The sequence below is a fragment of the Agelaius tricolor genome, unplaced genomic scaffold, assembly GCF_023055355.1.
Source record: "Agelaius tricolor isolate 1412-34295 unplaced genomic scaffold, bAgeTri1.0.p SCAF_44, whole genome shotgun sequence".
Classification (NCBI taxonomy): Eukaryota; Metazoa; Chordata; class Aves; order Passeriformes; family Icteridae; genus Agelaius; species Agelaius tricolor.
In genome coordinates, this window is record NW_027269304.1 from 3,519,203 (window position 1) to 3,543,041 (window position 23,839).

Here is a 23,839-nt window from a genome sequence, read left to right on the forward strand (position 1 = left end):
AGCGGCAGTAGCGGGGGCACTGGGGTTGTAGGGGCAATAACGGGGGCAATATCGGGGTTCAGTGGGGGTGTAGGGGCAATAATGGGGGCAATATCGGGGTTCCGTGGGCTCAGGGCTCCCCCACGGGCAGCACCGGGGCAGCTGTGAGAGGTGAGAGATGCGGCCCTAACGGAGGTGCCAAGCCTCACCCAATAAAAGTTAATGTGCACAGCAATGAAAGCTGCGAAAAACGCCAATCACTTGTTTTTAAAATTTTAAAAGTTTAATAGGAATAAAATGGTTATAAATATAGTAATATAATTTGGACAATTTGGATTAGGACAATATGAGACAACAGAAACAAAGAGTTATGGACAGCCCGGGTACCTTTTCTGGGCAAAATAAGCCTGAAAAAGGCCCCACGTTAACAGAGGATGAACCCTTAAAACAACAGCCTGTTGCATATTCATACACCTCATCCATGGTGCATAAATTCCATTCAAACACAGGATTCTGTCTGGGCAGTGTCAGCTGCTTCCTCTGAATCCTGACAGCACCCTCGACGTGGGAAGAATTTTGTTTCTCCTGATAATGGAGCAATAAATTCTGTTTCTCTGAAAGATTCAGGTGTCCTGTGGTTGCTATCTCACTGTGAGTCCTTTCTTTTAAAAAAGTATCCCACATAGCACATTTTTTTATTTTATTTTAACATTTTGTTATAACCTAAAACTATATTTAACACACTACTTAAGACAATTAATACAGCATAACTTTCTAACGTAACACATATAATATTCATTTGAATATTTGTGAAAAGCCAATCATAAAACACGCATTTTTCACCTTATAGATGGGTAATGAGATGATTGGCTCTCACAATTAAAAGATAACTATTGTGTGAATATTAAGAGAAGCTTTAGTGATGTACGGTTATGTTAGTGTATTATGTATGTCCTCTGTTCCCCCCATAGCTCCCTTTCCCCCCTGTATTGTTGCCATCAGACAGCTGGGCTGTCCAGGACAGGTACAAAGAAGCTGCACAGGTGTCCCTTGCATGGGGCAGGTGGGGATGGAAAAGCTTGGGGGTGCTCAGGGGGTGGGCATGGCAACACCTGAGCTCCAATCCAGGTACAAGGAAGCAGTTTGCACTGATAAATGGCACAGAAGAGCTGACTGACAGACTTTGGGAGGGCCAGGGTCACTCCGACCAGCAGAGATTCTGAGAGCAGCCCTGTGCACCTGCACCCTCCCAGGCTGCCAAACTGGACTCACTGGCACTGCCCAGCACACGCTGACCTCCTCAAAGAGAGCACTTAAAAATTTACACAGCAGAGGTGGTGTTCAATATTTTCCAGACAAACAAAATCACGTCTTAAATCCACATCTTACGAGTGTTAAGAAATAATTACAAATTGCTTTTGCATAGCCCACTTTGACAAACAGCAGAGATCAGAAGGTGTCACTGTTACATTTTCTGAAAAATCCCTTTGCCAGAACTTCTTCTCCTGGGAAGCTGAGAAGCCTCAGAGAAAAAGGAAACCAATATTATCCCATTTGCTTCTCCCTGTTTTGCTGCTTTGGAATGCGGTTGGAGGTTGTTTATCCAACATGTGAATTGTTTTTAGTCAATGACCAATCACCATCAGCTGTGTCGGACTCTCTGGAGAGCATCACGAGTTTTTCATTAGCATCTCATTAAGCCTTCTGTAAGGTTCCTCTCTCTATTCTTTAGTATAGTTTTAGTACAGTATAATATAATAAATAAAATATAGTAAATATAATAAAATATAACGGATATAATAAATATAAATATAACAAAATATAACTAATATAATTAATAAATATAATATCACAATATAATTAATGCAATAGAATATAATGCAATATGATGCAATATAATTAATGCAATATAATGCAATATAATATAACATAACATAACATAATAATAAATTAGGCTTCTAAGAAGATGGAGTCAGATTCTCAGTTCCTCCTCTGTCCTGGGGACCCATAAAGTACCAGGAGAAGTTAATTAAATTCACCTCCTTTATTTGCCCATTCCGACGGGTGCCTCGCTCGGTCTCAGCTGCACGGGGAGCCCCGCGGGGTGTGCCCGTGGCCCGGCTCCACCGGGCACGCTCGGCTCCCGCGGGGCCACGGCCCCGTCCCCTCCGCCGGGCTGGGCTGGGCTGGGCTGGGCTGCAGGGGATCCCCCAGCCCTGCAGCAGTGCCAGCCCTGGGGACTTGGGCAGTGAGGGCAGCCAGCCCTCGCCAGCACTGTCCCGTCTGGCACGGGCGCGGATCTGAGCGCTGTGGGCATCTGCAGGCTGAGGGAAAGCCCCAGTTCAGTGCCCAGCAGATGTCCCTGGCACAGACATGTTTCATGAAAAATCCTTTCCTTAGGATTTTTCCTCCTGAGAAGCTGAGAGGCCTCAGGAACAAAATGTAACCAATGGTTATCTGCTGCTGTGGAATGCAACAGGTGCATCTGGGATTGGGCTCATGGGGTTGTTTGTAATTAATGGCCAATCACAGCCCAGCTGTCCCAGACTGTGGTCAGTCACAAGATTTTATTATCATTCCATTCCTTTCTATTGCTTGCTAACCTTCTGATGGAATCCTTTCTTCTATTCTTTTAGTATAGTTTTAATATATCATTTTCTTTTAATATAATATATATCATAAAATAATAAATCAGCCTTCTGAAACATGGAGCCAAGATTTTCGTCTCTTCCCTCGTCCTGGGACCCCTGAGAACACCACCACATGTCCCCAGCCAACATCCCCTCCTCTCTGATCTCTGACTCAGGCAGGCTCCAGCCAGGACTGGCCATGGCGAGGGGCAGGGCCAGGGCTGGGTTCTGCAGCCCCCTGCCTCTGCAGCTGAGCTTTTACAGGCTCCAGTGGGCCTGCCCCGTACTCACCCTGCCACCTGTGATTTCACCACCGGCTGCAGGAAGCAGGCAGCTGCCAGCACCAGGGAAGGAGCTGTGGAGCAGCAGCGAGGGGAGAAGGGCTCACAGCGGGCTCACAGCCCTTGGCTGCCCCGTGTGCAGTGCCCAGCTGGGCTCAGGTGCCTGCAGGCGCTTCCTTCCAGTTCCACCTGCCCTCAGGAGTGAAGGAATGCTCTCACTTGGCAGCCCCGAGGCACTGCCAGACACAGTGGCCAAAGCCTGGACTGCTCCTCCTGCTGCAGACTGGAGCTCCAGGTGCATGTGAGGGGCGTGCACCTGGCTGCTGTGTCACCTGCTGTCCCCTGGGGCTCCACCGAGCGCCCTGTGTGCACTGAGCAGCTGTGGGGCAGTGCTGGCCCAGCCTCTCCAGCTGTGCAGCAGCTCACCTGCTCCCCGTGTGCTGGGCAGCAGCTCCAGCCGGTCACAGGGGCCAGCGGGGCCCAGGGCAGCCTCTGGCTCCCACACTCACAGGAGCCAGCAGGAACACACTGACCTCCATCTGCACCTCTGCAGGTGAGGACAAGGTCACAGAGTCACAGAACCACCAAGCAGGGAAAACAGCTCCGAGGCCATCAAGCCCAACCTCCGACCAAAGGTTGAGCTGGCCTCGTCAGCTCGGGCACAGCAGAGTGTCCCTGAACACCCCAGGGACAGCAACTCCAGCGCCTCTCTGGGCAGCCCGAGACAAAACTGATACCCGACCTGAACCTCCCCAGTGCTGGAACTCAGGACATCCCTCTGGCTGCCCTGGATTGCCCAAACCCCTGCCTGAGGGCTCAGAGACCCTGGCACAGAGCCCAAGGTGGCTGTGGCTTGATTATGACCCATGGAAAAAGTTACAAACCTTAGATGAGCATCTACAAGCCACGAAAGTCTTAAGTAGAATAATAGTTAATTTGCCACAGGGTGAAAAATAGATTTTGGGGTTTTTGGTATGGGGGTTCAGGGGGAAAGATGGAGGGATCTGGGCATGTCCAGCCTTTCTCCTTCTTCTTCTTGGCCTCCATCTTCTGGGTGATGGTGGCACTTTTGGATTGGTTTAGAGTAGAAGCTCAGTGTCTAACACAGGTGACAGGTATTGGAAAGTGACTGTAAATATTGCACAGGTAGTTTTTAGTATAAAAAGATAACCCTGCCCTGGGGCAGGCAGAGTGCCTCTGACTGTCCTGCTGAGCGGACCTGGGCAGGGCAGGATAAAGGATTTTATAGATAAGGAACAATAAACAACATTGAGATCGAGAAATGCAGAGCTCTGACTCCTTCTTTGAGCACCAGGCTGGGAAAAGAGACTTTCTAACACATCTTGGGGTCACTGTGAGCAGCAGAAGTGCCCAGACCCCAGCACAGCTTTGAGACTGTGTCCTCTCATCAGTGGCTGTGCAGCCAGCACAGGAAGGCAAGGCCTCACCAGGGCTCACAGGATGTGCAAACCCACGCCGGATCCGTGCCAGCGCAGGCACAGCTGACCGGGGCTGCCCACACACGGACTCTGGCCCCTGTCACCCCCTCAGGCTCACGGGCCAGCAAGGCCACCTGAGCTGTTGTGGGCTTTCTGCTCTCTCAGGGCAGTCAGGCTTACATTGCTAAACAGGGGCTTTGGCACAAACAAACCCATCTGCAGGGCCTGCCGAGGACACGGCGCTCCTTCGGAAAGGACCATTCAGGAGAAGTCGTGCCTGACAAGTGCTCTGTGCTGCCCCGGCACACAAGGCCATGCCTGTAAGCAGCACTGCAACACCCTGCAGGGCCCTGCAGCGGCTCCGAGGCCCTCCAGAGCCCCCATAACTGCCTGGGTGAGGGAGAGGCTTCAAACACATTGGGCCACACATAAATTAACAAGTCATGAAGAGAATCGTCACAGCTGAAGCCACAAACACCAGGGGACATGCGCTGCACCACAGCACGGGCTGTTTGTCCGTGTACAAGATCCCTGCGAAGAGAGCAACAAGACTTAAAAGCAACACAATTGGACAATATTTCCTTTCTCAGGGGCTCCTTGGGAAAGGACCCGTTCTGTACCCGGCAGGACCCTGCAGCCAGGAGAGGGACCAGGCAGCAGCAGCACCCACGGCCGAGCCCCCGTTCCCAAGCCGCACGCAGACGCACTGGGCAGCCCCGGCAGGGACAGGGCTCCGTGGCGGCGGTGACACATCCCTCAGGGCCGGAGAGCCTCTTGCCTCGGCACGGCACACGGGGGAGCACCGGGACGGAGCTCGGCGGGACGCGGAGCCCCGCGCTGCCCCAGCCCCAGCCCGGGGCGGGCAGCGGGGCGCTGAGCGGCACGGCCTCGGGCAGCGGTACACACCGCAGTGAAAGCGGGCCGCACCGTTTGTTACCGAGCCAGTAACACCAACTCAGTTCCGCGCCAGCACGCACACCCCCCGGCGCTGGCCGTGCGCTGCGAGGGGCACCGCGGGCCGCCTCTGCGGGAGCGGCAGGACCCAGCTCTCCGGGGCCGGGGGCCGTCTGGGACCCACCGGGGAGCACCTGCGGCCGCACGAGGGGCACAGAGCCCGGCCGGCCCCGTTCGGAGCGGAGCTCTCCCGGCCCGGAGCTCTCCCGGCCCGGCGCTCTCCCGGCCCCGTGCGGAGCTCTCCGGGAGCTGAGTTCTCCCGGCCCGGCCCAGCGCGCCGCTCTCCCAGCCCGAGCCTCCCTCAGGCCGTTCCCGCCTGCCTCTGCCCCGCCCTCAGGGGCGTGGCTAGAGGATCACCGCCATCTGATTGGCGGACGCACGTGGAGGCGTGGCCTGTGTCAGGATGGTTGACACCGCCGGGTCCTCGCACCCTCCGCTGGCCCCGCCCCGTGCGGTAGCGTGGTGGCGTCACACGGCGGCGCGGTGACGTCAGAGAGCGGCGCGAGGCCGCGCCGTGCCGGGCGCTTGTGGCGCCGCGATCGCGGTAACGGTGCGGGCCCGGTGCGGGCCCGGGGCGCTCCGCTCAGCTCAGCTCCCTTCCGCTCCTCTGTGCTCCGCTCCGCCATGGCAGCGCCACCCACAGGTGCGTCCCGTCCCGCGGCGGCCGCGCAGGCGCCGGGGCAGCGGCAGCCGCGGTTCGCTGGGCCCAGCCGCAGCCGCCGCCGGGCTGACCTTGGGCCCCGGTGGCGGCGCTGGAGGGTGATGGTGCGGCACGGCGGGGCAGCACACGGTGCCGGGGGAGCGGGAGCGGCCCCGGCCGGTGCGCGGGGCTGCGGCCGCCGCGGCCCGGAGCAGGAGGCCCCGCCGGGAACCTGCACCGGCAGCGCGAGGGCTTCGCCGGGGACGGAGACACTGCTGCCATCAGAGGCAGCGGGACCTCGGAGAGCAAACGGCTCTGCCATTCTTCCCCCATCCTTTCTCTGCCTTTCTCCCCCCGCCCTTTTCTTCCCTCCCTTTTCTCCTCCCTGTTTCTCCCAGCTCCTTTCTGTCTCTCTGTCCTTTCCTTTTCCTTCCCCCGTCCTTTCTCCCCTCCTCGTTTCGGTAGCTCCTCATGCCAGGCAGGGCCGTTGTCCCCAAGCACCCCTTAGATCCTGAGGTCTCCTGTGTGCTGCTGGTGCTGGGGAGCATTTGGGGCTCAGGAACACCCCCAGCCCCACACGGCTGTCACAGACCTTGCTGTGATCGAGGGTGGGATTTGGGCACCTGCAGAAACATCTTCTCATAACTGTTAAATAAATAATCCCATTCTTCTGTCAAACAGGGCTTGCCAAGTAGAGATCCCTGCAGTCCTCCTTCAGACTGTCTGGCCAAGCTGCCTCTGTCCACGTCCTTTAGGAGCCTGGGCCCAGCTGAATTCCACCTGTGACCCTTCTCAGCAGAGCGAGGACGTCGGGCACGGGGGCTGATGCAGAGGAGGCTGCATGGCAGTGAGCTGGGACTGATTGAATCTCTGCCCTGTGCCAGTGGGGTCACACCTGTGTGGCACCTGTGCCTCCCTGTGGGTGGTGGTGAACCTGAGTTACCTGGTGTTTTGTGCCACGGGGAGAGGCAGAGTGTAAGGATCAGGCTTTGTGATGCCGCTGCATGCCTTTGATGTAGTTTTGGTGTTGCATAGGTTTTTTGGCAGCCTCTCTTTTGTTCACAGTGTTCTGTTAGTGTGAGGGCCAGCCTTTCACTGTTGGAGCTGGTGATTCCAGGGGGATTTATTTCTGTTTAGGCTTGGAACAGCACAGAAAGGAAGCAGTGCTGCTCTCTGAGGTTGCCTGGCTGCGGGCAGGCATGGCCCAGCCCCTGCCAGCGCTGGCTGTTCGCTGCTGCTCCCCGCGGGCGCCGGGGTGTTGCTGCAGGCTGCAGGGGTGATGCGGTAGCGGCGGGGCCGGCTCCGGCTGTCTCACCGGCTGTTCCTGGCACGGAGCGGCGGCGCCATGGCTCGGGCAGCCCCCGAGGAGGCGCCGGGCTCCTCGGGCAAGCACTACGTGTGCGGGCTGTGCGCGGCCTTCACCAACATCGCGGTGACGTTCCCCATCCAGAAGGTGCTGTTCCGGCAGCAGCTGTACGGGCTGCGCGCCGGCGAGGCCGTGCGCCAGCTGCGCCGCGATGGGCTGCGCACGCTCTACCGCGGCATCCTGCCGCCGCTGCTGCAGAAAACCACCACGCTGGCCCTCATGTTCGGCCTCTACGAGGATTTCTCGGCGCTGCTGCTGAGCCACGCCCGCGCCCCCGAGCTGCTGACGCGCAGCGCGGCCGCCGCGCTGGCCGGCACCACCGAGGCCGTGCTCACGCCCTTCGAGCGCGTGCAGACGCTGCTGCAGGACTACAAGCACCACGACAAGTTCACAAACACTTACCAGGCTTTCAGGGTGCTGAGGGCCTACGGGGTGCGGGAGTACTACCGGGGATTGGTGCCCATTCTGCTGCGGAACGGGCCCAGCAACGTGCTCTTCTTTGGGCTGCGTGGGCCCATCAAGCAGTGTCTGCCCGAGGCGACCTCGCACAGCTCTCACCTGATCAACGACTTCATCTGCGGGGGACTGCTGGGCGCCCTGCTGGGCTTCCTCTTCTTCCCTGTGAACGTGGTAAAGACTCGCATGCAGGCTCAGATCGGTGGCGAGTTCCAGTCCTTCTCCAAAGTGCTGGTGAAGATCTGGCTGGAGCGCGACAGGAAGGTGATCCACCTGTTCCGAGGAGCCCACCTGAACTACCACCGCTCTGTGCTGTCCTGGGGGATCATCAACGCCACCTACGAGTTCCTGCTGAAGCTGCTGTGACCCGTCCTGCTTGAGGGGCACCAGCACTCAGCGTCCCCGGTCCCAGGGAGCAGTGCCTGTGCCTGTGGCAGGTAATTCCTCCCAGCCTTCCGTATTTATGGGGTGAATGGTGATGCATTTAAACCTTGGTGCAATTATGATGAACTTCTTGAAGTATTCCTTTGCTGGCAGGCGAGTTTGCCCATAACAGAGCTACCAGACAAACACAAGGTGTAAAAGAGGAAAGAGATGTAGTCTGTATCACTCCCAAAATTGCGCTATGCTCTGTGGTGGGATGCACTCCACTGCCCATGTTTAGAACATGAGAATCAAGGAGGAGCTGAGGAAAAACAATTCCATTGCCTGATCATCTTCCCAGTCTCGATTTTGGAACTGCATTTTCAGATGTTTTGGGGTCCTCATTACTTTGTGCGAAGCTCAAAGGACATCGATACAGAAGGGGATGGCTGAAGTGCAGAGCTCCCAGCTGCACCTCAGCCTGCTGCAGCCGCTGCAGGGTGCAGCCTGTGGTGACCATGTCCTCCAGCCGTGGCACTGAATGCGTGACCTCAGCCCAGGCTGGATCTGTGTGTGTTGTGTGCGTGCTTGTACGTGTGCCTTCCTGTCAAAAGGGAAAAGTGGAAGGAATGGGACAGCAAACTCACTAAAGCTTTAAAGTGTCCTTCCTCGTTAAAAAACTTGGGAGTTTGTTCTGCTTTTTCCGAGGATTTTTTATTTTTTAATTGCTGCTTTTTCTGTTGCCTCCAGCTGCAGGATCAGGGAGGTGTCCCTGTGTGTAAGGACACTCCAGCTCCTGCCGCTGCTCAAGCACTTCACAGGCTTTTTGCACTGCCACGTCTTGTCTTTTCTCAGCTCCCTCTGTGGAGTTACCGATCACGAGGTGTTTGTACCCAAAACTCGGGGTTCTGTCTGCTTGGTGTGTTCTGTTAAAGGTTCTGCAGCACAGGAGTGGCACGGGCAAGGTGAGAGTCCTGGGTGACCTGCTTCAGTGGAGGTCTGTAGGTATAGTGGAGACGAAAAGCCAAAGATGACCTTGGAAGCAGGGAGCAGGAAAGGTGGAGTGCTTGGGGATGTGTTTCAGGACTTCTGTTGGCTAACTTTGAAAGGGACTGACAGCAATCCCTGTGTTACGGACACAGGAGATGAGAGAGAGGAGACTTGAGGCTTTAGATACAGGGACAGAAGAGCGAGCACAACCCTGAGCTAGATGAGGGTCCCAGCAAAAGTGTTTGAGTCTCCCTGAGGGCTTCCTCTTCAATTAAACTATACATTCACATATAAACCAAAACACTTTGGATGATCGGGAGCAGCAAAGCTTTCAGGCACTGCTTTCAATTTAGTCTTTACCTAAGTCTTGGAGGGGCTATTGCTTTTCTGAATTTGAGTTTTCCATTTGCTAAAACTGTCTTCCAAAATTGATTCTAATCAGTGTGTTGTAATCATACAGTCCTGAGCTTCAGACAGCATGGGTGGGCACAAGAGCGAGTTCCTGCATCCCAGTGGTGATTATCCATCTAAATAAAATGTTTACTGGATGTTTGTTACTGGCAGAATCTGATTTTTACCAGTGTATCTTCTTTTTGTAATCACTCCTTGATGGAATAAAAACAAAATCTGCATCCTGTTTCTCTGTGGAAGATGTTATGTGCTCCTGTGATGTCAGGGAAGCCAGAGTGTTGAGGGTGAGAGTTTGGCACAAGCCCAGCTACCCCAGCAAAAATGAAATAGTGGAGCCCTGGGTCTGAGGTTCAGAGTCACTTTTGAGTCTTGAAATGTCACTTTCAGAAAAATTTAATGTAAAAGCACTACTGTGACATGCACACTCGTGAATGGCAGCATCTAAGCACTTGGAAGTGTTTTTCCTTTTAATTTTTAGGGGATATGCAAGAGCCAGCATGGATTGTAACATAAATAAAATACGTTTCAATTCAGTGAATTATTAAATGTTTATTATGCAAGCAAGAGAAACTGTCCACAAATAGTAAGTTACTGTACGGCTGTAAGTACAATACTTCCAAAGCAGTTCTGATACTTCATATACGGTATTAAAAGGCTACAGTTTTTACTAGGAAATCTCAGGTATTTCAAAATACTCTACATGCACAATTTGTTTTTTGTATTAAAAACCTTATACTTAACTGAGGATCTTAAGTGCTTTAGAAAATGCACCTTTGACTAAGATCAGCCAATGAGAAGTTTCTGTTTCCTGCAGGTTAAAAACATGATGGGTCGTTGATTTCTTCCTTTCTCTCCAGCTTTTTAGGATCTTGTAAACTAAATTTTTTGAAACCTTTCATTTGGCAAGTGTATTTCTTTTTTCCCCAAAGAGTTTATATGTCATAGAGCAACAGACCCATGTATTACAACGTCAGAACCTTCTCCACATCAGTGCTACCCAAATTAAAACCACAACACAAACAGAAACAAAGCCCACTAAATTAACCAATACCCCCCCCCCCCCCTTCCCGAAAAAACTGATGTTTACATTCTAATTCTGGTAGTAGGCATCGAGCTGTCCTTACCCCAAGACTCCACGAGTGCAAACAATGGTGTGTGTGTGGGTGTGTGTGGGCACCGCTGTGCTTGTCCTCTATCCCCATGGCGCGGCGGTGCCGTCCCGGCGCGGGCACTGCGGGCACTGCGGGCCCCGGAGCGGGGAGCCCGCCCGCCGTGCGAAACCAGCAGAGCGCTCACAGAGCTCCGTGCATCCCTCCCGCTCCGTGCACCCATCCTGCTCCCTGCATCCGTCCCGCTCCCTGCATCCATCCCGCTCCGTGCACCCATCCCGCTCCGTGCACCCATCCTGCTCCCTGCATCCATCCCGCTCCGTGCAACCGTCCCGCTCCGTGCACCCGTCCCGCTCCGTGCACCCGTTCCCGCTCCGTGCACCCATCCCGCTCCCTGCATCCATCCCGCTCCGTGCACCCATCCCGCTCCGTGCACCCATCCCGCTCCGTGCACCCATCCCGCTCCGTGCACCCATCCCGCTCCGTGCACCTGTCCCGCGCTGCCGCCCCAGCGCACGGACAGCGCTGCCGGCAGCCGCCCCGGCCCTCTGTCAGCGCAGTCCTTCCGCCCCTGGAAATGTCTCCTTACAGTTGTTTCACAGTTTTGTACACTTCTCGAGGTCGAGCGTTCAGTCTTTGAAACACAACTAGAAGATAAGCTTTTTTTTTTTTTTTTTTTTTTTTTTGTTTGTTTGTTTGTTTGTTTGTTTGACTACCTAGAAATAACCCAAAGCTCACCAACACAGAATTTCATTGTTTCAGTAATGCTACTGAGAGAGAACTGAAAACACTTGCACCACCACATGACTGTGAGGCATGTCAGCTGTAAGCCACTGAGAAGTGACCTTCACAGGTAAAACACGGTAAAGCCTTCATGGAAAACTTCCAAGTTTGTTGAAAAGGAGTAATCAATCAAATGACCAAAATCTAAGACTACCTACTTACGCTAATTCAAACTTCTTACAAATGTCATCAGAAAAACTAAGTAACATTTCTACAGCATACATGTACAGAATCTGTCATTTTATGCATCTGCTGGACACGCTACAAAAGCATCAAGGTGACCAAACCCCTCCACCAGGTGAGCTGCCAGTCCCAGAGCCAGGCAGGGCCTGCCAGCCAACCACAGGTGCTATCAAGGAGTGGCAGTGACACATCTGTCACACATCTGTCACTTCAGGGTCATGGTTCCTCTGTACAGAAAGGTGAGTGTCCAAAGCTCAGCACAATACTGGTGTAAAACACAGCGTATCATGAGGTAGAATTTAAAAGGTAACACTCAGTGCATATTCACAGGCATAGCATTACAGTCACTAGGGATCCACCAGTCTGAGGAGGTTCTGACAGGAAAACAAAAACAGCCTTGGAAACACAGACAGAGCCACCCAAGAACTGCCTCGGTCCTGTGGGTGCTCCCTTCACCTCCAAAAGAAACACTGTGCAAGCCCGTGAGAACCCCAAGGTTCTCTCAAGTGTCCCTGTAGTCCCTTCCATGATGCGTAATAAAACATTAAATAAGGTGAGAAAACAGCAGCCTGGCAGTGGGACAGCAAAAGCTGCTCTAGTCCTGGGCAGGACCCGGGTGTTTTTCCCCAAACAGCTTGGCCCATACAAACTCCTTGTAGCTCCTCCTTTGCAGGAAAAGCCTGCATGCCAGGCTTGTCCCCACATTTCCTGCACACACTGCACACCCAGGGTGCTGAACCACAGCCAAGGGAATGCCCTGAGGGCTTCCACAGCCCGGCAGACCCACCTGCCCCACTGCAGGGTTGGGCCAGCAGAAGGGATGGTTGCCCTCAGATTACCCTACACACAAAACTGAAGGCTTTGCATTACCAAAGAAATTCTCCAAAAGAGGAAACTTGTGATTTTCTTCTCTCTAATGCAAAGGAGGCTTTAGTTTCAATGATTTCTGCACCAACACCAGGGTATACTACCCACATAAATACAAAGCTACAGGAGGGTCCTCAGGCTTACCTTTCCAGCTTTCTCACGTCCATAAACGTTGTCTTTATCCCCAAATACGTTTTGCAAAAGGCTTTGTAAGAGTCAGCTTTGAACAAGTGTGCTCTGCTGAGCCAGAGAGTGTACCTGAACACCAGCAGGTGACAGTCCTTTCAGGTAAAGTTCCCTGCTGAACTGAGTGTGTGACTAGTCCGCAAAACTTCAGTGAAACACTAAAAAACCTCATCTGGGAACATATAAGTTATGAGAATGTTATGAACTGATATGGATGTACAACACCTGTGCATTTACAAGGTTAGCTCTATTAATTTGAGGGCTGAAATCTGGCATTCATACTCTGGGTGTGACCACAGAATCACAGTCCCCTCAGCTGGAAGGGACCCACAGGATCACCCAGTGCCACCCCTGCCCTGCCCAGAGCCCCAGCAATCCCATCCTGGGCATGCCTGGGGTGCTGTCCAAGCTCTGCTGGAGCTCTGGCAGCCTCGGGGCTGTGCCCATTCCCTGGGCAGAGCCAGCAGTTACCCTCTGGGGAAGCAGAACCTTCCCTGATCTCCATCCCAAATGCCCCTGGCCCAGCCCCAGCCGTGCCCTGCTCCTGTCCCTTGTCACAGCAGTGCAGATCAGTGCCTGCCCCTCCACTGCCCCACAGGGGGATGTTCAGGAACACCAGGAGATCTCATCTCAGACTCCTCCACGCTGAACAAACCAAGTGATCTCAGCTGCTCCTCATACAGCTTCCCCTCCGGGGTGAGCAGTACAGTGCTCCACATCTGATGACAAGCCTGGTTAGATCCAGGTAGATCCACTGTTGGCAGGTTTGCTTTTAATCCCCTCCCAAACTGACAGCACATGTGAGGAAAGGCTCGTCTGGCGATACCAGGAACACATACAAATGGATTTCCCCCACAGACAGAGTGCGGCCAGGTCTGTGTGGAAAAACAGCCAGGTGGGAAATATCTAAACATCAGCAAAAAGCCACCATGATTCAGATGTGGAAAGCCCCCTGCAACAGACACCTGGCAGAGCAGGGGCCAGAGCTGCCCTGCTGCACGGACCCAGAGAGATCCTCGGGGCCAGGGTCCCCCTTGTGCTGAGTGGGGGCTCAAGGGGAGCCTGCCTGTGCAGGGGTGGGCCTGGGTGACCTCCAGTGGTCCTGCCAGCCTAAGCCACGCCGTGACTCATTTTGCTAGCCAATGACAACCACATTAACATAGAAATAAAAGCAAAATTCCTTTTTCTTTTTTTTTTTTTTCGGTTTTTTTTTTTCCCTTTTTGGTGAGAGTAACTAACCGTGTTGCTTATGTAGACAAGCAGTCCATTATCTACTAATCACCACAGAGTTGCTTCAGCGACAGAAGAGGAAGCAGAGGTAAGACAGTCCAGCTCCTGTGGGACAGGAGGTACCTGGGCACCCTGCCCCTCTGTGCTGCTCCAGACAGCCCACTGGAGTTGTGCTGAAGGCAACAATCAAGTATCAGGGTACAAACACAGCAGGACAGCAGCCCGATGGCACAGGATCAGCAGGAGCAGACGTTCTGCTGGCAGGGCTGTGGGCTCACAGATGCAGGACCCAGATCCACGCGGCGCTGGCCTGAAAAATCCTTCCAGGTCACATCCCGAGGGCGCAGCAGCCGTGACTCCGCTGGGCTCCGAGGTTTTGGAGAGAGCACACTTCCACTCAGCTGAAGGAAAACCCTCCCAGGTCCATCCAGGGGGGCCACTGCCGTGCCTAGAACTTTGGCTGGTAGAGGGAGACGCGTCCGCTAAGGCACCCCGAGGCGATCTGACAGTGCGTGGGCGAGAACTTGGTGGTGAGCACCACGTCGTTGTGGGAGTAGAGCGAGCGGATCTCGCGCAGGGGGCTGGCCTCCCGCGGCAGGCAGTCCACCAGCTCGCTGCAGTGCGCGTCGAAGCCCAGCAGGCGGATGCCGAAGCCGTGCGGCGACGAGATCATGCGGCCGTCGGGGCTGAAGCAGAGCTCCTTGATGTAGCCCCGGCCCACGTTGGCCTCCTCGATGCAGTGCGTCAGGCGCAGCGAGCAGCGCGGCGACACGGGCCGCACCGGGGCTCCTTCCTGGAATTCATAGACACAAGTCCACTAAAGGGAGAGGCAGAGAAAGGGACACTGAAAGAGAAGTAAAGCACTGCAAACACACATTCCCTCCCCCTGCACCTGTAGCGGTGACAGCAGCTCGTGTGAACAGGAGGGACACGCTCCTGCTGGGCTGCTCCCACTGCCTCAGCGCCTCCCTCCCTGTGAGCTACCCGAGCAAAGCCAAAGCGGCTGCCCAGCACTAGAGCTGCTCTTCTGATTACACGGGTGCCAGGTATAATCTTTCCAATCTGGTTTTCATCTGCAGGGGGCAAAGCCTAATCCTTTGGCCAGGCACCTGCTCTAATTTAGTAAATATTTAAATTAAGTCCATAAAGTCAGATTCAGCTGACTGTACCTCAGAGCAGATCACTGGGATTTTATGCCTTTGCCTTCAAAAGGAATGGAATCTTGAAGCAAGTGGGTAACAGACTTTTGAAGGAAGGTTATGAACAGCTCTGCAGTCAGTTTGTGATTTGTGAGACACATTAAGGATGCCTGTCTGTCATCCCATTATTTAATATCAGAACAAATATAAAAAAAAAAAAAAATCAATGACAAAGTTTATATTGTGTTGATTCCACTTCACCCCCAAGACAAGCATTCCTAGCTCTGTCTCATGCATCGTTCTGAATTAACCACAACACAAAAAGCACCAATGAATATTCATAAAGCAGAGTAAGGCAGACTCTAGGACTAAGAGAAATTATAACTCAGTCGATCATCAGCACCAGCTGACCCAATGTAACATTTTGCATGTTACAGAAATTTTGTGTTGTACATCAGTTTGAAGGTTGCAGAGCCAGCATTAAAATTTACAACCAATCTGCAAGGCTTCCACTCAGTCCTCTACACTTGTGTAAAGGGTTACCTTTACAAAGAGTGACTTTCTTCAACAAAAACAACAACAAAAAATCCCAAATAAATGCACAGAGACAAAAAAAATCCCACCAAAACCAAATGAACCTCAATTTACATCAGCCATCAAAGCAACTAGCACTTTTATTATTGGTCCAGTACTATTGTCTACTGTTGGTCAAGCTAGAGGAGCAGAATCTGCAGCTTGCAGCTGAACTGTAGCTGGTCTTATGACTTCCTACATCAAGCAAAAAGCTTGAAGCAGGTTCTAGCAGGCAGATCATTTAAGAAAAAAAGCCAGAAGCACACAATTGAAAGAAGAGCACGAGGCAGTGTGTTACCTCCTGGTCATCCGTGTTGCTGGAGCAGCGCAGCAGCGTGGCCCAGCCCTTGGGGTGCAGCTGCAGCGACGTGATGCAGTTACCGCGGTCTCTCTCTCCAGGAACCTCTGGTGTTAACACCTCGAGGCTGTTCCTAGGTGATCCCCCTGCAAGGGAATCAACTGTGAGTCTCAGTGAAATGTGCACAGTGACCTCCAGCTCTCTCACCAGTCCTGCTGCTGAAATGGGGGCACACCTGCGGCAGCTGCCAGGACAGACTGCACCGTCAGGACAGGGAGACTCAGAGGGTCACAGGAACCCTGAGCCCGCACCCATGGGCTCAGTCCCCACTTCAAACAGCTCCTTTTGGTGACACTGGAGTGCCAGGACCTGCACGGAACCCACCACACTGACAACTACACTAACCTTCCACACTCATGCTCCTCATTGGTATTACAGCAAAATCTAAAGAGTGAGGCTCTTATAAGATTTGCTGATTCTCAAACTTGTATGATGTGCCCTCCAAATTCCTCCCAACACTTGCTCAGCTTGCAGCTTTTCTCCCTTCTTCCCCTCAGCCCCAGGTAAATCACTCCCTGGCATCCAGGTAAGCCTCCTCTCACCAGTATGCTTCAGCATCTCACAACCACAAGTAGCTAAAAATTAACATTACATTCTTTCAAATTACAAAGGGTGCACAAAGTATTCACCCATTTGCCAAATTCATGCTGATTCTCTGGAGTTTTCACTGAAAGAACATTCACACAAACTTTGTTCATGGAAAAACACAAGGAAAAGGGAGCACCTCCATGAAACAACAACATACAAACATAAAATACAGATCTTGATACTTTTACCCGATTTCTCAGACGTAAAACCTGATTAGATCCCCAGGCTTTGGTGTGCAATGAGATTTTATTGGTTTAATACAAGTCTCAGCAACACCATCCTTAAAAAAACACAGGACAAAAAAGCAGTTCTTCTCGATTGTAGCCTGGCCTCTTTTGGATACAGTAAATCAAAGTCCAGGGTTTATTTTCATTTATCTCTTTGTTTGGTGATCTGTTCCTACCTTCTCGCTGGGAGGGCCGTGACAAGGTTTTCTCAGAGGGCGGCCCTGAGTTGTTCTGGTGGCAGGGTGAGCCCACAGCTCGAGGGCCAGAGGAGCCTGACGACGTTATATCTGCAAACACAGCACACAGGTGAGCCCACAGGTGTCCCAGCACAGGTGGGCTGCTGCCCAGGAGCACCCCACGGCACAGGCCCTGCCACTCCTCCCCAGCACTCACCTGAGCTCGACGTGGTCCTCCTGGCCCGTAAAATGGGGTAGCTGCCAACCTCTAAAGACTTGTTTAGGTCAAGGTCGTGCAAAATCAGAAGGTAACCAGAAGAGGTGGAGATCAGCATTTTGGAACAGTCTGGCGTCAGCCTCATCCGCATCAGAAAACGGGTGTGAAAAAACTTCTTGTGGGGACATCCATCCTCTGTGCACCTGGACAGCAAGACAAGCACAGGGGGGGCTGTGGTCAGCTGCAGCTCCAGGCCCTGACTGTGTCCAGGAGGTGCCCAGCATCATTCATTTTGTTCATCCCAAAACCCTTTTTTAAAGCACTGTCTTTATCCTACTTTTTAATGGAATGGGTGAAGTCACATCCTCCCACAACTACAGCAATGAGGACAGAACCTTCTCTGGAAGGAAGAACTATGTTCTGGCACGTGGCAAGAGAAGCTCCTTTCTAACCATTTACTACTGCCAGAGAGGCAATGCAAGCTCTTTGTGAAAAACGCGTATTTTATGATTGGCTTTTCGCAAACATTAAAGTGAATATTATATGTGTTACGTTAGAAAGTAATGCTGTATTAATTTTCCTAAGTAGTGTGTTAAATATAGTTGTAGGTTATAACTAAATGTTAAAATAGCAACTGTGCTATGTAGGATACTTTTTCTAAAGAAAGGACTGGCACTGAGATGGCAGCCACAGGACACCTGAATCTTTCAGAGAAAGAGAATTTATTGCTCCATTATCAGAACAAATGAACTTCTTCCTGCCTCACTCAGCCCTGAAGAGCTGTCAGGATTCAGAGGAAGCAGCTGACACTGCCCAGACAGAATCCTGTGTTTGAATGGAATTGATGCATCATGGATGAGGTGTATGAATATGCAACAGGCTGTTGTTTGTAAGGGTTCATCCTCTGTTAACGTGGGGCCTTTTTGGGCTTATTTTGCCCAGAAAAGGTACCTGGACATCCATAACTCTTTGTTTCTATTGTCTCATATTGTCCTAATCCAAATTGTCCAAATTATTATTACTCTAATTATATTACTATATTTATAACCATTTTATTCCTATTAAAAAACAAGTGATTGGCATTTTTCACACCTTGGCAATGGCTATAAAGTGGTCCCAGTGTTTCAGAGCACAGTGCAGCCCCACTCTGGGAGGGAGGCTCTGCCTCCTGCACGGAAGGCCTGGAGTGCCTGAGCTGGTGGTGCCTGAGCTGGTGCACCTGAGCTGGTGTGCTGCACAGGCCCCACAGCTCAGCCCAGCCCCGTACCTGTTGGTGTCCCAGATGATGACGTTGCCATCGAAGCCCGAGGTGACCAGCAGCCTGGTGTTGGTGTCGTACTCGATGTTCTTGACCCAGCTGGTGTGGCCATGCAGCGTGCACACTTTGGTGTTGAGCTTCCTCAGGTCCCAGAGCGCGATGGTGGTGTCGTCGGAGCACGTGGCGAACAGGCGGTTATCCAGGAACCTGCCAGGAGGGAACAGCTCAGGGCGCCCTGCAGGGCACCACAGAGACCAGGGCAGCCCCAACAAACCCCGCTGAACTCAGCACAGAGACACCAGGGCAGCCCCAACAAACCCCTCTGAACTCAGCACACAGACACCAGGGCAGCCCCAACAAACCCCGCTGAACTCAGCACACAGACACCAGGGCAGCCCCAACAAACCCCGCTGAACTCAGCACACAGACACCAGGGCAGCCCCAACAAACCCCTCTGAACTCAGCACACAGACACCAGGGCAGCCCCAACAAACCCCTCTGAACTCAGCACAGAGACACCAGGGCAGCCTCAAACAAACCCCGCTGAACCAGCCAAAGCAGAGACACCAGGGCAGCCCCAACAAACCCCGCTGAACCAGCCAAAGCAGAGACACTAGGGCAGCCCCAACAAACCCCGCTGAACTCAGCACGGAGACACCAGAGCAGCCCAAACAAACCGCTCTGAACTCAGCACAGAGACACCAGGGCAGCCCCAAATAAACCCCTCTGAACTCAACACAGAGACACCAGGGCAGCCTCAAATAAACCCCCTCTGAACCAGCGAGCACAGAGAGAGCAGCCCCAACAAACCCCTCTGAACTAGCCAGCACAGAGATACCAGAGCAACCCAAACCCCCTCTGAACTCAGCACAGAGAGAGCAGAGCAGCCTCAAATTCCCCCTGAACTAGTCAAAACAGAGATACCAGAGCAGCTCAAACAAACCCCTCTGAACTAGCCAAACTAGCCAAAACAGAGACAGCAGCCCAAACCCCCTCTGAACTCAGCACAGAGAGAGCAGAGCAGCCTCAAACCCCCTCTGAACTAGCCAAAACAGAGATACCAGAGCAGCCCAAACAAACCCCTCTGAACCCAGCACAGAGCACACACCAGCAGCAGCTCCACTGCAAGCACAACTGCTGGGGTATGAACCAGCAGTGCCTCTGGAGCAAACACAGAGGCACAGCACAAGTTTGGCTTGGGGTTTTTTAGGGGGTTTGTGTGCCAATGAATTGTGTGCCAGCCACACAAGAGCCAAAGCACCGAAGGAGCAGGTGCTCAGACAGCACCCCAGCCTGCTCCCCCTCTGCACAGCACTCAGCTCGCTGGGGCTGGCAGCAGCACAGCTGGGAAATCAATGGCATAAACACAGCCTAGAGCTTCCTGAGGCCAATGCAAGGCTTTCCAAAAACACTGAGTGAGGATGGTGTCTCGTTTGAGCACACCCCAACACGAGTTACTGGGTTCAGTGAGAAAATGAACGGATGGAATCACTGAGTTTGCAGATCAAAGGTGAGCACCACTGGAACCCAGGCGTGCCTTCAGCTTCAGAAGGACAGGGCACACTGGCTCATGTTTGGGATTCATTTGGTGAAGGCGGTCCATTGAAAAAAGCCCTACCTGAGGTAAAAGGAACAAGACACCCATCCAAAAAAACACACAATAAAAATCCTTCAGGCCCAGAGCTACACCACAGCAACAGCAACCAACTGTCACGGAAAAAACCCCAAACTTTGGTGAACAGTAAGCAGTTTTGGTGCTGACCACAAGGAACCCCTGCAGTGCCTGTAACCCTGCTCACTGAGCTGAGCAAGGCTCCAGGTAATGCTGTATAAACTGTGCAGGACAGAGGTCAGCTCCTCTGTGCCACACAAACACATGTTTTAACCCAGCTTTCCTGACACACTCCCAGCTGATGTAAAACATCAGTCTTCTGTAAAAAGTACAACCAGCTTGTGAAAAACATCAACTTATCTGAGGGACATGGCACCCCACATCATATTTGGCTCTTCTGAGTGAAAACACTCAGAATGTTCTACAGTTTTCATGGGGCTTTTTGTTTGGGTTTAGTTCTTGGTTGAAGCTTTTTTGTTGCTGTGTAGTCAGTTTTTGGTTTGGGGTTTTGGAGTGGGTTTTTTTGCTTTGAGAATCTGAGTGAAGAGCAGCTGGAATACTGTTAGAAAACGCCTTAAAATCACACCTCAAAATCTACTACCAGAACAACTTAAACCCCCTGAATTTAAAAGGAAAAATATGACACGATAAAAACAGTGATGGATTTAGAGTCTGCTCCTGCTATTTCCAGCTCTATCCCAAGAAGGAGTAAGATTTAAATTGTAATGCTTAAGCATAGGCAGAGCTGTGCCAAAAGGTCCCTCCCGACTCACCTGATGTTGTTGACACAGTCCTCGTGAGCTTCAGAGAGAGTCTTGATGTGCTTTGAAGATATGGGGTCAAAGAGCAGGACCTCAGTCTGTTCACAGGCCACGGTCAGCACGGAGCTGCAGGGAGCACAACACAAAACCCCACGTTTGTGGTGGGTTCTGCCCTCCACCTGTGTCACCTGGTGCCTCTGCCCACACCGCCCAGGGGCTCTGAGACAGGAAAGGTAACACCAAACCAAAGGTTTATCTGCAAATCAGTGGTTTTTTTTTCACTAAAACCTTGCAAATACAGATTTATCAGCACCAGGGGACTCCCAGCAGCAGCTGGAGGAGGATTGTCAGCCCGGTCCCCTCCTCCTGGACATGGAGAGGCTCCACTGCAGGAGAGCTGGAAGGGGCACAGCAGGACACCTAACACCAGGTGCGTGCCCCAGTCCTTTAAAGCGCAGCCCAGGGGTGCTGCTGATGCACACAGCGATGACACCTGGTCACCAGAACGGGCCCTGCGCCTCGGGATCCGGGGCACACCTGGAAGGGCATCCCAGGCACACCTGGGCGGGGATCCCCCGGACACACCTGGGCGGGGGGATCCAGGGCACACCTGGGCGGGGGGATCCCCCGGCACACCTAGAAGGGCATCCCCCGGCACACCTGGGCGGGGACTCCCGGGGCACACCTGGAAGGGCATCCCAGGTACATCTGGGCGGGGATCCCCCGGACACACCTGGGCGGGGGGATCCAGGGCACACCTGGCAGGGAGCCGCAACACGCCGCCCCCCCGGGATGCGGCACACCTACCCGTCGGGCGAGTACTCGAGGTTGAAGACGGCGCCGTGCGTGCGGGTGCTGAGGGACACGGAGTCGGCGGGCTGGATGGCGCCGTACAGCCCGGTCATGGCGCCGAACGTGTCCCGCGCCGGGTCCACGGCGGCCCCGCGGCCCAGGCAGCGCCCGCGCAGCCAGGCGAAGAGGCCGCCGGGGGCGGCGGGCCCGGTATCGGCGGGGTCGGCGTGGCTGCGGGGCTGCGGCTCCGGGCCCGGCTCCGGGGCTACCTGAGGGCCCGACTCCGGCCCCGGGCCCGTGCTCATGGCGGCGGCGGTAGCGCCCGCCCGCGTCCGCCCCCTGCCGGCCGCCCCGCCGCACTGCGCCTGCGCCGCCCCGCCCCCGCCCCGCCCCTGCCGAGTCGGAGAGGCACCGCGCCTGCGCCGCCCCGCCCCAGGCCCCGCCCACGCGGTCACCTGCTCGCCGCCCCACATGAGCGCGGTGTTTCAGGGCCCGGCCCGCTCCGAGCGGCAGCGGGAGGTGGCACCGAACCGAGGCGGGCCGAGCCGAACTACAGCGAACCACAGCGAGCCACACCGAGCGGAACCGAACCGAGCAGAGCCGAACCCAGCTGAACAGGACAGAACCGACTTGAACGGACACCGAGCCGAGCGGAACTGAACTGAACTGAACTGAACTGAACTGAGCCGAGCCGAGCCAAACCGGGCCCAGCCGAGCCCAACCAAACCGAACCGTACCCAGCCGAACTGAGCCGAGCTGAACTGAGCCAAACCGAGTCGAACCAAACCAAACTGAACTGAATGGAAAATGCAAACCCCCTCCCTCTGAATTGTTATGATTTTGAAAATAAGGGGCTCTCAGGCAAAGATATGGGAGTAAGAATAACAGGTCTGTACTAGGAAAATTAAAAATATACAAAACCAAACCACTGCCAGAGTCAGAGCAGTCCCTGTCCCCCTGTGTGTCAGGGGGTGGCACAGCCCTATCCCATGGGGGCTCAGCCCTCCTGCAGTGCCAGCTGTGGCTCTGCTGGAGCAGGGATCCTGCACAAGGGGGGAGTTTTCCTCTGCAGCTCCAGGGCTGCTGCAGATGGGCCTGGGCTCCCTCTGGCCATGCAGGGCAGCAGAAGCTGCTCCTCTGGCAATGCACTGGGCAAAGGCTGCTGGGCTGTCCCAAAGCTCAGATTGGATCCAGGTAGGAATGCTTGGCTCCTGCCCTGGGCAATGCAGCATCTCCCCATGGGATGATGGGATTGGATCAGCCCTGCAGGGACACTCAGTGGCCATGGACAGAAGGTAATTAATAATGAATGGCCCATGGACAGCAGAGATCTCCTGGAGGGAGGATTGGCTGTGGGAGAGATAAAGAAAACTGCCCCAGCTCTGACAGATGGGAATAGAACACACACATATCTTATGATATAGGGCAGGGTGTGGATGGGGGCTGTGCCCCAGGAACGAGCCCTCCATGGGGACAGCCCCTCCAGCCCCAGCACCCTTTGCTCTCCTAAAGACAATTAGCACCAGTTTTTTTCCAAAACTACCCAGGGAAGGTCAGGGTTCCTCCTCCCCACAAAAGCCACGGCTTTAGTGGACTGTGAATATTTCTCCTTAAGTTTCTATAAACATAACTGACATAATATTTTCATAAACGCATATTAAATATCAATGTGTTTTTTAAACAGAGTGTCCTGAGAGTGTGGAAGCTGCTACTAAAACCTGATTGGGAAGGAGGAGTGTGGAGAGGCCTCCCTGGTCTGCTCCCGTGCTGGAGGGTGCAGGACAGGTGCCCTGAGGATGGACCTGTCACAGCCCCAGGCCTCAAGCCCCAGGGCAGGACCAGCCCCTCCTCTGGTGTTGGATAATGCCTTTTTCTGACCCAGAGATGGGGCAGCTGAGAGGTGTTTTCAAAACTCCTATGCCATTTTCAGTCTCATTTGAAGGGTGAGACAATACAGATGTTATAATTCACTCCATCACAATCAGAAGCCAACTATTTCCTAATTACAATACACTGTAAGAGTTTCTTGGCCTGTCAGCTTTGGCCACACCATGCTGTAGATGCCTTAAAGCCAATTATCTAAAACTACCCCTCGTGGGTGTCACTACAGTGCATCTTTCACAGTTCTGTTTCTCCACAGTATCCAGCCTGATTTGCAAGGCCACCCTTTGTAGCTTGTTTCTAGCTCCATTTCTCTCTCAGCAATGTCTGCCCATTCCTTCCATGGCATTTCTAAGCCAGCATTTCTTGTCCCAAGGTTTGCACACGGAT

General features: G+C 53.5%; 2 protein-coding genes across 3 annotated transcripts; one reads left to right on the plus strand and one right to left on the minus strand.

Moving 5' to 3' along the window:
• The first annotated feature begins 5,747 nt into the window (after nt 1–5,747).
• Nucleotides 5,748–9,735, plus strand: SLC25A51 (solute carrier family 25 member 51). The gene is made up of 2 exons (XM_071455146.1): nt 5,748–5,926; nt 6,605–9,735. The coding sequence occupies exon 2, from the start codon at nt 7,269–7,271 to the stop codon at nt 8,109–8,111; it is 843 nt and encodes a 280-aa protein (XP_071311247.1). The 5' UTR covers nt 5,748–5,926; nt 6,605–7,268; the 3' UTR covers nt 8,112–9,735.
• Nucleotides 9,736–10,038: 303 nt separating this feature from the next.
• DCAF10 (DDB1 and CUL4 associated factor 10) lies at nt 10,039–21,916 on the minus strand. 2 transcript variants are annotated; one of them, XM_071455143.1, is made up of 7 exons: nt 21,584–21,916; nt 20,789–20,902; nt 18,413–18,610; nt 17,146–17,348; nt 16,929–17,039; nt 15,878–16,023; nt 10,039–14,660 (listed from the first exon to the last, which is right to left on the minus strand). In XM_071455143.1, exons 1-7 carry the CDS (start codon nt 21,871–21,873, stop codon nt 14,316–14,318), a joined length of 1,407 nt encoding a protein of 468 aa, XP_071311244.1. In that variant the 5' UTR covers nt 21,874–21,916; the 3' UTR covers nt 10,039–14,315. The 2 variants fall into 2 exon arrangements, with proteins under 2 accessions (XP_071311244.1, XP_071311243.1); XM_071455142.1 differs by having other exon boundaries at nt 10,039–14,684.
• Nucleotides 21,917–23,839: the final 1,923 nt, after the last annotated feature.